Source organism: Sciurus vulgaris (genome assembly GCF_902686455.1).
Source record: "Sciurus vulgaris genome assembly, chromosome: 6".
Lineage (NCBI taxonomy): Eukaryota > Metazoa > Chordata > Mammalia > Rodentia > Sciuridae > Sciurus > Sciurus vulgaris.
The window spans coordinates 164,670,462-164,685,209 of NC_136466.1; the positions used below are offsets into that span (position 1 = coordinate 164,670,462).

General features: G+C 41.2%; 1 protein-coding gene across 1 annotated transcript; it reads right to left on the reverse strand.

The window, feature by feature from the left end:
* Positions 1–1,971: 1,971 nt before the first annotated feature.
* Positions 1,972–14,636, reverse strand: CCT5 (chaperonin containing TCP1 subunit 5). The gene is made up of 11 exons (XM_079145588.1): positions 14,465–14,636; positions 10,615–10,675; positions 9,985–10,149; positions 8,410–8,608; positions 6,665–6,857; positions 6,434–6,583; positions 5,397–5,516; positions 4,559–4,744; positions 3,975–4,112; positions 3,424–3,604; positions 1,972–2,326 (listed from the first exon to the last, which is right to left on the reverse strand). The coding sequence occupies exons 1-11, from the start codon at positions 14,567–14,569 to the stop codon at positions 2,199–2,201; spliced, it is 1,626 nt and encodes a 541-aa protein (XP_079001714.1). The 5' UTR covers positions 14,570–14,636; the 3' UTR covers positions 1,972–2,198.
* Between the last annotated feature and the right edge of the window lie 112 nt (positions 14,637–14,748).

The window sequence follows — 14,748 nt, forward strand, 5'->3', positions numbered from 1 at the left end:
GCCTTAGGCTCTCATGTCTTCCTACTTAGATGGGTGTCCCTCTAGGCAGGGGAGTGTTGACTGGGCGGGCAGTCAGGCTCAGTCAGTAGGACAGGAGGCAGTGAACTGTCCAACAAAGCCCTGGATAGCAGAAGCAGTTACCGACAGATCCTAAGCCAGGGCAGCATGCCTCACAGGGCGGAAAGGAAAGGGGAGCCCTCCAGGACATGCATGCCCAGCCAACCAGTGCAGATCACAAAAGCCAGAGAGGACCTTTGTCCTGAAGCCTTCACTGGGGTTCGTGTGTAACCCAAGCAAGCAGGCTGGAGTTCTGTGGGGTCACTGAGACAGATGTGCATAGTCCTGGGGTGTAGGAGTCAGTGGGGTGAGTCACAAAGGTTTCTAGCTGTGCCATAGGGAGCTGGTCACTAGGAGGTGGTTGCATGAGGCAGAAGCCTGGAATGACTGTCTCAAGGAACTGGGAGACAGCACTGGAAATTGTGACTCAGCCTGGCTTCTGTTAAGATTATTAGAGTATAGGACTTAGACTGAGCAGATACCAAGGCAACATAAAACCCCAAGTTCACTCCACTTGACTTTTCTGGGCCTGTTTGTACATCTTACCAAATGGAGATGAGAAAACATTTTGCACAAGGTTCAATATCCAAGTCCAAGCACAGGCTGTTTGTAGACACTTAGTTGTGGATCTCAGTCTTACACACGTGGTGCTCTGGACATCTTGCTCATTCATCCAGCCTCCCAGTACCTGAGATGTGCTGGTTTGTTACTGTAGTTATGGTATCTGGTGAGCATGTGGGCGGGCAGTTGGGTCTCTAAGAGAAGGGTATAAAAATTTCAGATTGCTATACAGGTCTGACTTGATTCTAAATGTGCAGTAGTTGCATTCCAATGTGCACCCAGAGTGTGCGGTGTGAATTTTAGTAGTGCTTTCAATATCCAACTATAGTTCTAAAAACTGAACTAACAAAAAATACTAGCACTTATTCCTAAATCCACAGGATCATTAAGAGAGAAAACAAAACCTGAATGTTACTTTGGCCGATTTAGGAATCCAGCTTAATTCTATGGGATCTAATTCAGCAGATTCTCTCCCATTGGTAGCATATAAGTGAAGTTTTACCATAATGATTCTGGAAGCAGAGTCCTTTTAGGAAAACACAGGGAATGATATACAACCAAGTGGGAACGAAACGGGACTAGGGGATGAGATGGGAACTTTAAGTCAGATTGCCTCTCCTGTTTGCAATGAGATGCTAGCAAAATACCAACTCACTCAAGATGTAAACAGCAAATAAATTACTTCACTGGGCTGAGAACTGACATAATTCAGGTGAAGTTCTCAGATCAAGGCCCAGCCCTCATGAAGGGCTGTGGCTGTTCATATTATTTAACAAAGTAGCATCAACACTGGACAGCTGTACATAGCTAATGCAGGGCCCACTAGAGCCAAAGACTCCTGTCATATTTTGTACAAGTCACTCCTTATGTCCATCTATTTTGCTTTTTTAAGAGGAAAACAATTAGGTCTGAACTGCCCTCTAAGCCTCCGCTGGTGGTACAACTCTGCTCATGCTAGTTCTGGATGCTGGAGTGTGGCCAGGACCAGAATCAAGCAAAGGGGACAACGTGAGCAATGACCCCTTTAGCACTGGTCTTACCAGCACCATGACAATGTACCCAGCTCTGCTGCTGTAACCCAGTTAACAGCACTAACATAGCCCAGAATTCTCTAGTAGTGGAATAGTCGTCTATGATGTGACCTACAACCGAAGCACCCACCCACTGTGAGAGGAATCAGGTCAAGTCCACACTCTTCTTAACACTGTAATATATCCTAAGAACAAACTCAATGTTTAAACTTGTTTAAAATAGTTCCTATAGCTTCTTTTGGGAAAGAAAAATCTACTCAAACCCCTTCAATTAAGGCAGCTTTTAATTAATGGTACAATAAGTTTTCCTTGAAGATTAAGGTTGTTTAAAGAGATCTCTTTAATGAATACAAAAGCTTGTGAGACAGTATCCCTACAATTACACAGCTCTGAACAAGTGAAACCATGGTTACCAAATAGCTTTTTTTATTACAGCATCTACAGTATTTGAAAAAGGGAATAATAAATAACTGTAGCTGCATCACAAGACACTCATTTATGTATTTAATCACAGTAGTGGATCTTGTTACTACATTTTACACTAAACTTTTATTCTTCGGATTCTCCAGGCTTACGAATGTCATCAATCTTCAAAATCATTCTAACCATTTGTGTTGCAAGAGATATCTGTTGCTTTTTGCCAATCAAGGTTTCTATGACATGTTGTTGCTGCATATCTGAAAAATACAAGTAAATCAATTATCCTAAAATAGCATACGTAGCCAATCAATAAGCAGCTTTAATTTATGAAACACAGTGAAACTTAAAGACAGCTGGAGTGGAAGGATCCCCTGATTTTAAGAGTCTGAGGCCTACTGGGCTGTATAGAGTGAGAACTCATTTCAAAATCAAACTCAACCAAATGAAAAAAAAAAAAAACAAAAACAAACAAACAATACAAATCAAACTGTTGTGCCCAAATGGCCATTAATCTGTTAATTTTCAGAAGAATTTCATTACTCCCAAGGACATTCTAGAATTTGAACCTGGTTAACACAGTTGCGAGGGGACAGGATTCTCAGCAACTAACTGAAAGAAAATGTCAGCAACACTGCATCCAACAAAGAATCCACACCCCAACTTTAGTACATCTTGAAGGTATTTGAAATGTTTCCAAGAAATGCTAAAATTATTAACACAAATAGGCCTTCAAGTTAAAAACATTAAATATTTGCCTGACAAACAGGAGGTGTTACTAAAATCCATGGGATGCTGAGCATGAAAAACAATATACCTACACTTTCACGTAGAAACTATCAAATTTTGTGGTTGCCAGGTATGGTCTGATCAGTACAGAAATCACGAGACCAGTGATTCAACAAACAAAAAGCTCTCCTACCGGTTGAAAAGTGAGAGCGATTCCAGTGCCTCAATCTACAAAACACTGCACTGAATACTGGCCTACAATCACACAGCTGCAAACTAAAAGTCCACTTCCAAGCTATTTTACGACATCCAGAGCTTACTCTGACAGACATCTGTGTAAAAAAAAGGAAGGCAATTACTTTCTAAAAGCAGAGATCAAGACATGCCATCCTTGAAAATGCCATATTGTATACTACAGTTATGGCAATGAGTTTCACGTTGCCAGGACTACCCAGCTCCTACAGTTGTAAAATGAAACACTCTTAAAATCCAGGACCTGAACAGCCAAAGTGCGTTTAAGCATTTAAAGAGATGATACTCACAGCATGTAAGATATACTGTACAGTAAAATATGATTATTCAACTTAAAAAATATAGCCCCATACAAGGAATCATGACAGCTACTCACCATTTGTACCCTTGTGCAAACAGTCAATTCCAAGAGCAGGGTTCATCTCCTTCACTTGTCTGGCTCGGACTTCAGTCATTGTCTGGATGGGATTCATGCCACTGTTTTCAGAAAGGGCCATGGGGATGACCTCTAATGCATCCGCAAAGGCTCTCATGGCATACTGCTCCAGGGTTGGGCACTGGAAGGGCACAAGAGGTACAGTTAACCTGCAAACAACTACATCATTATATATTTTGAAAGACAACTCTGAAACAGTTTAAGAATAAGCTGTCTTCATTATTTTTCACTGACCAGAATAAAAGGTCATTAAAGAGCAAGAGTGAAGATATAGAATACATGTCTGAGAAACGCTTTCACAACAAAGCAGATCTCACTGCTCTGAGTTAGAATATTGATTTGGAATGGCTGAAAATGGCTGAGAAATGCTACTGTATGATGTGAATGAGCTTAGGTCATGTTAAACACCCGTGAAGCTAATGACGCTTCTCTTCTGTTCCGCAGCCCTATATCCTCCAAACACCACCAACCTCTAGTTCTAAGTCTTTTACCTTATCTGCCTCTTGGCTAACTGCCAAAGCACAAGATATTTCAGCAGCACCTCCTCCATACACCACACGATTATCGCGGATGAGGTTCCGGATGACACACAAAGCATCATGAAGGGACCGTTTTGCTTCTTCGATGATCTAGGGAAAAGTTTGATGTCAATTAATGGGATTAAGATCTAGTCATTTTAGAGTCAAATATCTAGTTTAGCCTAAGAGCTTGCTGGGTACTGAAAACACCATCCAGGTTAAAAACACACGGTGAGGGATGTCACCATATTCAGATGATCTTTCATGAGGTAAAATTCATACTGATTTGCTTTCATCACCATATGCTAAAAATTTATTCTTGAAGAACAGAGATTGCTAATGGTTATTTATTTGGGTTTCCTGTTCCTGCCAAAGGGACAGCAAAAAGGCAAATGTACCTCGTGAAACTGCCAATTTAACATTGTTTTTAGTAATTTTATACCACTCTAACTTGAGTAAAACGATTAATGGTATCGTAGTTGAACAAATTAAGGGGCAAAAAAGCCAAACCATGTACCAAAATCAGAAAATCCAGGATAAAGAACTTGACCTCTTACCATCTTATTTCCTCCTCTGATGAAGATGGTCACAGCTCTGGAATTCTTACACTGCTCAATGACCAGCATTTTGTCTTTAGTTGTGCCAAATGAGATCTCCTGTACCAGACCAGCAAAGCCCAGCTTCTCGTGTGTGAGCTCGGAGAAGCGAGGGACAATCCGTCCTCCTGTTGCAATGGCAATCAGCTAATTGGGGTGTGTCAGGAGACAAAGACAACACTAGTCAATGTTGGTGAACTTATAAAAGCTGGACCACAAAAAAGCTAAGTGTAATCTAGAACCACGTTCTTCACTAGAATTGTTATATCTCTCTGGACACACAATTTCATGTTCAATGCAAAGCGCTTTGTTAGAATGAAGAGCTGGGACTCCTGGTCTGGTTCTGCTTCTTCTTGGCTCTAACACCCTGGGCAGGGTTCCTCCCTCCCCTCTGTGCAGCCCTTCTCTATATGAACCCTTCCTGAACATGCCCTTCAATGGGCACAGGGAGGACCAAAGAGGCAGTGTATGCCTGGTGTCCAGAACAATGCTTGGGACGGCTGTTTGTATTAGGCTAACACAGAAAGGGATGAGACCAAGGTTCCTGCCTTGGAAAGTCACTAACTATGGAAAAGTATTTCAATATGACATGGAACACAAGAAATACACAGCCCCATTATTCTATTAAAAAAGATTCTAGCACTTTCTTTTCCCCCAGCTCATTTTCTTCTACACAGTGGATCCTTGGCACGATGTGGTTATTTAAAGCAAGCACTACCAAAACAGCCCAAAAGTACATGCATGCATTGCAAGTTCAACCCTTATGTACAGGGAAAGCTCTTGGCATGGGATTTCCTACCTCAATTTCAGGTCCCCCTACCCAACGAACTGCAGGCAGATTATTCTGAAGAAGTAAATGATTTGCTTCATCATCGAAGCCCCACTGGCAAATAGCTAGGTTAGCACCAGTTTCTTTAATCTAGAAAAGAAATGCCACAATTATACTAAAAAAGTAGGTATTTATTCTTTGTTGTTTGAAAAACTACAGCAACAAAAACCAACCCCCCACAAACCAGAGACATGGTTGAGTATGTAAAATAGGTACATTAAAACAAACAAAAACAACGGGAAACTTAAAAGGAACTACATGAATGTCACTACACGTTATCTATGGTAATTACCTCATTTTTTCATACTACGCTTTGAAGACACAAACAGTAATTTATGCTGCATTCCATTGTTAAGAGTGAAGCAAAACAAGACTTGTCAAAAAAACTAATATTAACCCCGCGACTAGGGTTGCAACTGTGGTAGAGTGCTTGCCTCGCACGCATGAGGCACTGGGTTCAATTCCCAGTGCCACATAAAATACAAACAACAACAAAACAAAACAAAACCAAAACAACTCCCCCAAAGGTTAACACACAGCTCTATCCTGTCATAAATACCCATGAAGTGGTTTCATTTGTGTGCCTGAACAAAACCCAAATGTTATGTATGACACATACTCATCTACTCTTTGCTTACTTGAATGGACAATTCTGAGGATCAGTAGAATTTAGAGGCCCCAGAGGCAATTCTGCTCTAAAGAGCACTCCTCTACCATGCAAGTAATTACTTGTCTTTTCTCAAGGAGGAAAGGATCACAAAAGCATTCCTCCAGTGCCAAAAGCCTGTGATTATTGCACAATGTCACATGACTGTTAGGGACCCATCTTCACCTAAGCCGCTCAGACCACCCACCACTTCCTCGTTATCCACCTCTTTTCCCTGCCTGACTCTGAGGAACTTGGGACATCAAGAATAGCCTATGTATGTACCACATTTGTTTTATAACCCATACCTAATTCCATTCTTTGAGAGTTTAAAGTTCACAAAAGATCACTTAAGACTTACTTGTTGAATCATCTCTTCAAACTTCTCCTTTTCATATTTTTGAAGGGCTTTAAAATCTTCTACAGAGGTTACATCCAGCTTGTGCTTTGTCTTTGGTTTAGGTGGTTCAAATGGACATGTGAGAATTGCAATCTTTGCATTCTCCACTTTCTGTGGAGAAAAATAAAAAACAAATTGGTGCATTTAAGAGTCAGAACAGTGTGAAGCTCTGAAAAGCAATGACTTACTTACTTTTGGCATCTGTGGGTGACTGAAATCCTTGTCCACGATTACGCCCTTAATCAGTTTGGTGTCCTCCAGCCTCCCACCCACTTTGCCTTCTACTTTGATGAGCTCAAAGTCAACGTCTCTCCGTTCCATATCTGCCACAGTAAGGACAGCATTCACAGCAATCTCGGCCATTTGTCGATGACAACTGTTGACACTGATGAAAACACAACAGAACTTTTCACATTGATTTCGAAACTGATGTTGTTTAAGAGTTTTCTAGAAAGGAATGCCATCACAACCTGCACTTACAGAAGTCTGGGGCAGGTTCTCAGTCTGGGATTCATGGACCCCAAAGGGGACCATAAAGTTGCATGGGGAAAATGTAAATCTTTATTTTCACTATTTCCTTTCACTAAGAGTGCACAAAGACCACTGTAGTGTGGCATTGAGACTTTTCTAAGAGTGCACTACTTTTAAAAAATATATTGTGACTTTAGAAGTTCAACGTAGAATGGGAAATAATAATCCAGGAAAAGTAATGAACCTCTCTCTCTGAGAAGTTCAGTAAGGTAAGTGAGAAGTGAAGAGGCTTGATAGGGCAGTCTACTTTATAAGAATTCCCATTACAGCATCACTTACAGAAGGGGGATGTTCTCTTTTTTGAAAGCTGTGAAATCCTTAAAGACTGCTCAGTAAATTTAGTCTAGAAAAAAACCACAAGGGAAACCTAGTACTTGAAATAGTGTCTGAAATCCAAATCATGAGAACCATGAGACTGACTTGTAATACTCTGCTTTATGGTGTATAAATTTGGCTACCATGAGTCAATTTGAGAATTTGTACTAAAAAACCACACATACTTGAGTTATAAACAAACTTTCAAACAGAACAAGTTCAACTTATAAAGCAACAATTAAGTAAGGTTTGTATATTTCAGGTAACACAACTGTCTTCCTTCATGAGAAAAATCATGCTAGGCTGTGGCAGGGGCCACCAGAGGCAGCCAACACCTTGCCAAGGAGTCACCCTTATCTGCCAGGGTATCTTCCCTGAAGAGAAGGCAGCAGACACTGGCTGCATTTCCCCTGAGACCACTTCTTCCTTATTCTACCACACACACACAAAGTTAAAATGATGTTTTCATGCATATTAAAATATAAACATTTCCTGCACCATTAAGTAAAAAGTGTAATAAAGAACCTCACACTAGATTTTTATGCTACATTATGGCAATCAACCACAAGTTTCTGTCACTGTTGGAAAAGTTGCATGTTTGTGTTTACAAGACTTAGCAGTAAGCCTGGCAAATAGAAGGCCATTATGCAAACACCTGGTGAGTCAATTTCAAGACTGCTCCTTCTTACTAAATTAAAACTCTGCACCAGTAAATTTGCTTGCTTGCTGAATGAAAAGTAGAAACTCCTTTCCTCCAAACAGTTCCCTAGCAAAAAATGATAGAAGTGTTATAAGAATTAACACAATCCCCAGGTAGGACCCTTTCTAGTTGATTTTAAATCAGCCTATTCTGTTAAACTAAAGGACTATGTATTTCAAACATTGTAAAGATTAAGTAACTGAATTGAGAAATTCAGCTTCCAACTACAAGATGCCTATGTCTATATCCATGCTAAAAATAATACAAAACTAAACAGAAAGCTTTTATCCAATCAGTAACAAATTAGCCATCACACTGCTGCCTTTAGGAACAGGTAAACGGCCTGTGCCTCTTCTACAATGCTTAACTTTTCTACCAACATAACACGCACACTTTGGAGCCCAGTGTAGTTTTTGCAGTCTGAATCAGAGGTTCAGGGTTCTTTATGTCAACGAGAACACGATCACTGATCTTGTCCAGGTGCTCAATAGCAATGCGGGCGGCCTGCTCGTAGCCATCAGCAATCCTGATGGGGTGAATGCCTCGGTCTAGCAGCTGCTCAGCTTCTTCCAGCAATGCACCAGCCAGGACTGCAAATGGGACACGGACAGTCAGACTGGGAAAAGTCGAAACTTTTCGCATAGCAAAATCAATAAAATTAGATGCTATCATGAAAGAAACAAGTTCCAGAATTAAGGTGGATATGATATTAGAAGCTGGGCTAATTCTGAAAGGGAGACCCTCCTAGCAAAGGTATAGCATGTCTCTCCTTACAGATCAATATTCAATCCTCAGTGATGTGAAGGATGCAAATAAAGAACAAAATACAAGAACATTTTTATTTTTATGAGGAGATAACACTATTATGTTTCCTGGGCTAGGGGACTTCTATTCAGTATAATTATCCTGGTGTTAAGATTTACAAATCTGTTAATTATTTATTCTCCCTTTGCCAACCTTCCCATCCCCTCATTTTGGGTCCACAAAGATGAATTTTGGTTTGTTGGTCTTAAATCTGCTGATCTCCAAGGACAAAGAGAATAGTGGTTGGCACACAATGGCACCCAACAAATATATGCTGAATAAATACCTGCTGAATTAAAATTAGTTTAAGAGATTTTTTAAATCTCTTTCCCATCTTTTTTTTTTTAACTGTAAATAGTTCAAACATTCAGCAGAAAAGTATTGCAAGAACACTAAAGTGAACAGCTGTTCACTTAAAATTTTGATATGTACACACCAATTTTGATATGCACACACCCTTTTTCTGTCCAATTCCTTGAAAATCAGTTGCAGAAATCATGATGCCACCATTTTATATTTTAGCATCTGGCTGAGAATCAAGGCATTTTCCTATGAAACTTCAATATAATTGTCAAGAAACTGAATCCTGCTGGGTGTGCTGGTGGCACACCTGTATCCCAGAAGCTCAGGGTGAGGCAGGAGGATCATGAGTTCAAAGCCAGACTCAGCAACTTTGTGAGATCCTATCTCTAAATAAAAATTAAAAAAGGGCTGGGGATGTGGCTCAGTGCTTAAGCAACCCTGGGGGTTCAATCCCCAGTACAAAACAAAAAACAAAACACACAAACAAAAACAAAATCAAAGCCCGAATCCGAATACAACATCATTATGTATTACATGATCTATAATCAAATCCCCCACCACTTGTCCTAAACATCCGTTAGAGCTTAAAGAACTGGCTAGCCCCAATCAAAAATCACACACTACAGCTGGCTGTCCTTTCACATTCCTGAACCCCCCACCCTTTTTTTTTTTTTTTTTTTTTTTGTGACACTCAGTTTTGAAAGCCTGGGTCACTTGTAGCAGGTTCTTCAACTTTGATTTGCCCAACTCTTTCCTCAAGATTTGATTCGGAGAAAGCATTTTTAGGAGGCATGCTAGCCCCACGATTGATCTTGAACACCAACTTTTAGATGAGAAAGGATAAGCTATCTTTTCTTACCAACCACTCCTGTGGTTCCATCTCCAATTTCATCATCCTGGGATTTGGACAGCTCAACCATCAACTTGGCAATCTGATGATCAACATCCATCATGCTTAAAATGGTGGCCCCATCATTAGTTACAGTCACATCGCCATCCTTATCTACCATCATCTTATCCAGTCCTAAAAGGACAATAATGCTCAGAAGGCCTTTTTAAGGAGAGGGGGTACCCAATACCAAGAACTACTCAGAGTTCTTACTTATACAATTTATTAGAAAACAAATAACTCACATTACAAACACCTATATGAAGACTTTTAGACTGGCTAACCTAAAGTAACACCACATTGGAAACAAGCTAAATGGCTAAAAGCAGAGAAAATTACAGAGCATCACTAAATGTATGAATTTCAAAAGATAATAGATATAATTTGGAAAATGCTAAGAAGTTATGCTAAATGAGAAAAAAGTCTGATGTAAAACTGTACACATATTTAATAGAACCATGTTTAAGAAATGTGGAATATACTAAAACATTTGGGCTGTGTTAAGGGTACTAGGATACCATACTCTAGTTTTCAAAAGAGATCACACTGACCATGATTTAAAACTTCTGCTATAAATATACAGATTTGTAAGACTCTTACCATTTGGTCCAAGAGATGTTCTCATTGTATTTGCTACAGCCTTTGCAGCCATTATATGAGACTAAATGAAACAGAAAAAATACCCAGTTACACATAATTTCAGTAGTTAGAAGCACAGAGGCAATGATTTCCAAAATCACTTATGGCAGTCTCTGTTTTCTGGTAGATTCTACATTTAAGAGGCTACTGACAAGTCTAAATCTAAGCATGTTAATTATGACGACTAGCTTTAGTAAGCAAAAAAAGTAGAAAAAGAATCGAGTGCTTTTTGTTACCTCATTTAACCCGCAACATGTCAATGAATCAGGTTCTTTCACCAGTCAGGGCCTGGAGTCCAGTTGTAAACATGCAATGCATTGAACTTTCATAAACTGTGAGCTACTGTGGAAATATTCATGTGGAGTCTACATATAACCCAAACAGAGGAGTCACCCTTGTCTGTTAAAGGTTGGAAGATTGTTCAAAGAAAAAAAGTTCTGAATAATGGTTAAGAACTTAGTAATAGTGATTCTGGGTAGTAATGGTCTACATTAATCAGGTAGACCATTCTATTTTAACCTGTTTATTCTCTTGTGCTAAAAAATCTTTTCCCACCTATCTGAAATTCCAATTACAATAATAGATCAAAGTTAGCAGATAGAAACATTAAAACTGCAAAATATACTTTGTCCTGCTCCCTACAAAAGTGGAAGAAGACTTTCTTCCAAATCTTAAAAGATTTAAATGCTCTTGTTACTGTTCAAATAAGCCTTAGGTTTTGCGATCAGGGGATTCCAAGTACACACCCACAATCTAAGGAGCCTCAAAGTATGCCAAACCAGAGCTTCCAATTTTTTAAGAAACATTTGTATTAGTTATAGAACGATACCTTTATGTTATTTATTTTTTTAAATGTAGTGCTGAGAATTGAACCCAGTGCCTCACATGTGCTAGGCAAGCACTCTACTACTGAGCCACAACCCCAGCCCCAGAGCTTCCAATTCTTAAAAAAAAAAAAAAAAGATTTAAATGTTCATGTTACTGTTCAAATAAGTCTTAGGTTTTGGTATCTACATTCTAGGAAAATTAATAATATATCCTGCTGTAACACCTGGATAGGTTCATTCATTTGCAGAGAAATTCTTGGAACTCAGAGGTGTTAAACAATCTTCCTAGCTGACTCCCACCCTCCGCAAATACAAATTTAGGCCAGTGACAGGAAAACAGTACAGACAACCAAAGCTTGTAAATATCCTTCCCTATTTCCACACATTAGGCTCACATTTCCTCCAAATGCTCTTTCCTTTCTTTGTTTTTGCCTTACCAACCTAACTCATACCCAAAGCTTGCTAAAGAATTTCAAAGTCTCATCCTTCTATCCCTTAGATTCATCCCATATCCAACTAAATCAATCTTCCCCCAAAGAGCCACTTACCACTTCCAAAAGCTTAAATAACTCCCAATGCCTCAACATGCATGTAAAGTTTCAGCTTGTTCTTCAAAGCCCTTCACTATCTGAAACCAGGCTCCCTTCTGGTGAGGATGGTCTCTGCTTGTACCCTAAACATGTCTCTCAATCCCTCAGGTGTTGATGCACAGAAAGTCCTCCTCCCATCAAAATGCTCACTAGCCCTTTAAAGCAGTTCAAATGAACCTATTCAGGAAAGCCTTCTCTGTCACCCCATTTGGCATGTTAAAAAAGATACAAAGTTCATTCAGTCTGTGAAAATACTGGAAGCCCTTAAAATACGTTTTTTTTTTTTTTTTTTTTGGCGGTGCTAGGGATTGAACCCAGGGCCTTGTGCTTGTGAGGCAAGCACTAACCAACTGAGGTACATCCTCAACCCCCTAAAACACATTTTGAAAGGTATGTCTTTATAGGGGAATTAAAAAGACAACCATCATAGGGAAGTGGCTCTTAACTGGGAGCAGTTTTATCTTCCAGGATACACCTGACGGTATCTGGATGTTTTAGGTCATCAAAATCAGACAGGGGGCTGGATATAGTGATGCACAACTGTTATTACAGCTACTAAACTGAGACAAGAGGCATAAGGTTGGCAAATTCAAGGCTAGACTGGGCAATATGGCAAGATCCTGTCTCAAAACCAAAAACAAGGGCTCAGTGGTATAGGGCTTGCACAGCATTTGTGCAAGGGCCTGGGTTCAATCCTCCGTACAGCAACAATAGAAACGAGCCCCGATGACCCCAACAAAAACTCGAGGGAATGTTACTGCCATATAGTGGGTTGAGGTCAGGGAAACTGATAAGTATCCCTACCCAAGGCAGGGCTTCACACCAAAGAATGACCTACATCCAAATGTCAAAAACACCAAGGCTAAAAATGGTGCTCTTTAGTAGCTATGTGAATGTGCAATTTCTCAATTACTCTGGTCCTAATTTCCAGTTCTGTAAAACAGTACCTATCTTAGAGAGGATTACACACAATAACCCATGTAATATGGACAAAACGGTCAACAAAAACCATCTGTACCTTTAATTATACTGTTTACAATGTTTTGGATGTTACTTTATCTGCAAGTTCCTTTAGGTGAAAAGTGGAATTGGATATGTAATGCAAGTAGCTTTAAACATTTTTTTCCTAGAAAGGAAACAGATTCTGAGTACTCAGCATGGATCAAGCACTGAGGCTACCCCTTCAGTCACACCATTCAATGCTTATCAAATTCTCATACAGGAATCACTCCCACTGGGAAATAAGTTCAGAGAGGCTGTGAAACTTAAGTCAAACAGAACTGTATTCTTTCTACATCTGTTTAGGTAAACCCAAAAGATACTACGTGAACAGGGATACCTCAAATCTGGTGACATGTTTTACCCACATAAAACCTCTAAGGGGCCCCTCAAAGTGTCTCTTCCTATACATTTTCTCTGCCAACATCTGTTCAGATGACCCTTTCTAACCTGGAATCTGGCACTTTAAAACTTCTTTGTTCTCCCTTATTCTGTTCAGTCTGTCTCAAAGTCTGTTGCTTCCTATGGTGTGGCTCCACTTAAAAGCTGGTTCAAAACCCCCTCCATGGTTGCTCTCCTTCCCATGGGCTACGTACAGGCTTGCTTCCCATGACACATAAAGGCTTCCACTTTTAGGAACTAATACAACTTACTGTGCTCCACTAATACCAGATCATTGTTCTAATCAATAAACGACCAAGTGTTTCCAGCCCCAAGTATTGACTTCCACTGTTTCTTCTCCCTAGAACGCTAGCTCCAACCCCTGACCAAATGCCGCGCCGTATCAAACGTCTGAAGGGCTCCCTCCGCTCTTATCTGCAGCCCTTCAATTCCTGGTCGTTCTGATCACACACCATCTTGGATTATAGTCACTTGTCCATTTTTCGCCCTTGCGAGTTATTTTCTTCCGTAGGAATATACTTATTCCCACGACACCGCGTACAGGAAAGCACTCAAAAGTGAAATGCTTGTGACTGAGCATTTACGAGTGACAAAGAAAACGAGCTCCCGTTTTGAACGCTGGACGCACAGCCTCAACGACAGGAGGCCCAGCGCGGCCGCTCTGCGCGCTCCGGGGAAAACGGGAGCCGCGGGGCCGCAGAGCCCGCCGAGAGCCGTTCTGCTCCCCGCACTGGCGGACCTGGGGCCACCGCCCAGCCGGGGGGCGCTGGCGGCCCGCCCCAGCCCCCATGCGGGGAAAAGGCGTGAGTGTCAGCCTCTCCCGAGCTCCGGGAGCCGGGTGCGCGGCGCGGGCCGAGAGCAGCTGCCTGGAGAAGGGGGTCTCGACCTTCCCGGCCCGCACATGGCACAACCGCGCCTAGGCCTGCGCAGGCGCAGAGCCGCTGCTCAGGCCGCCCTCCCTCATCCCACGGCACGCGTGTCCCGGGCCGTTACCTTAAGGGCCTCAAGTCCCATAAGCCGAGACTTGCGGTCCTGATCCTTGATGATGAGGAAGGGGCGCCCATATTCATCGAACGCGAGGGTCCCCACGGACGCCATGATTCAGCCACAGGAGTTACTTTCCCACCACCGACCAAGACCGCTCCGGAACTGAGAACGCGCCTTCCTCTCGCGGGAGGGCGCAACAGCTCGCGCATGCGTAGAGCGGCCGCTCGAGATTTATTTTTCAACCGGGACTAATTATACGCCTTACAGTAACTTCTGGAATCAGCGGCTTT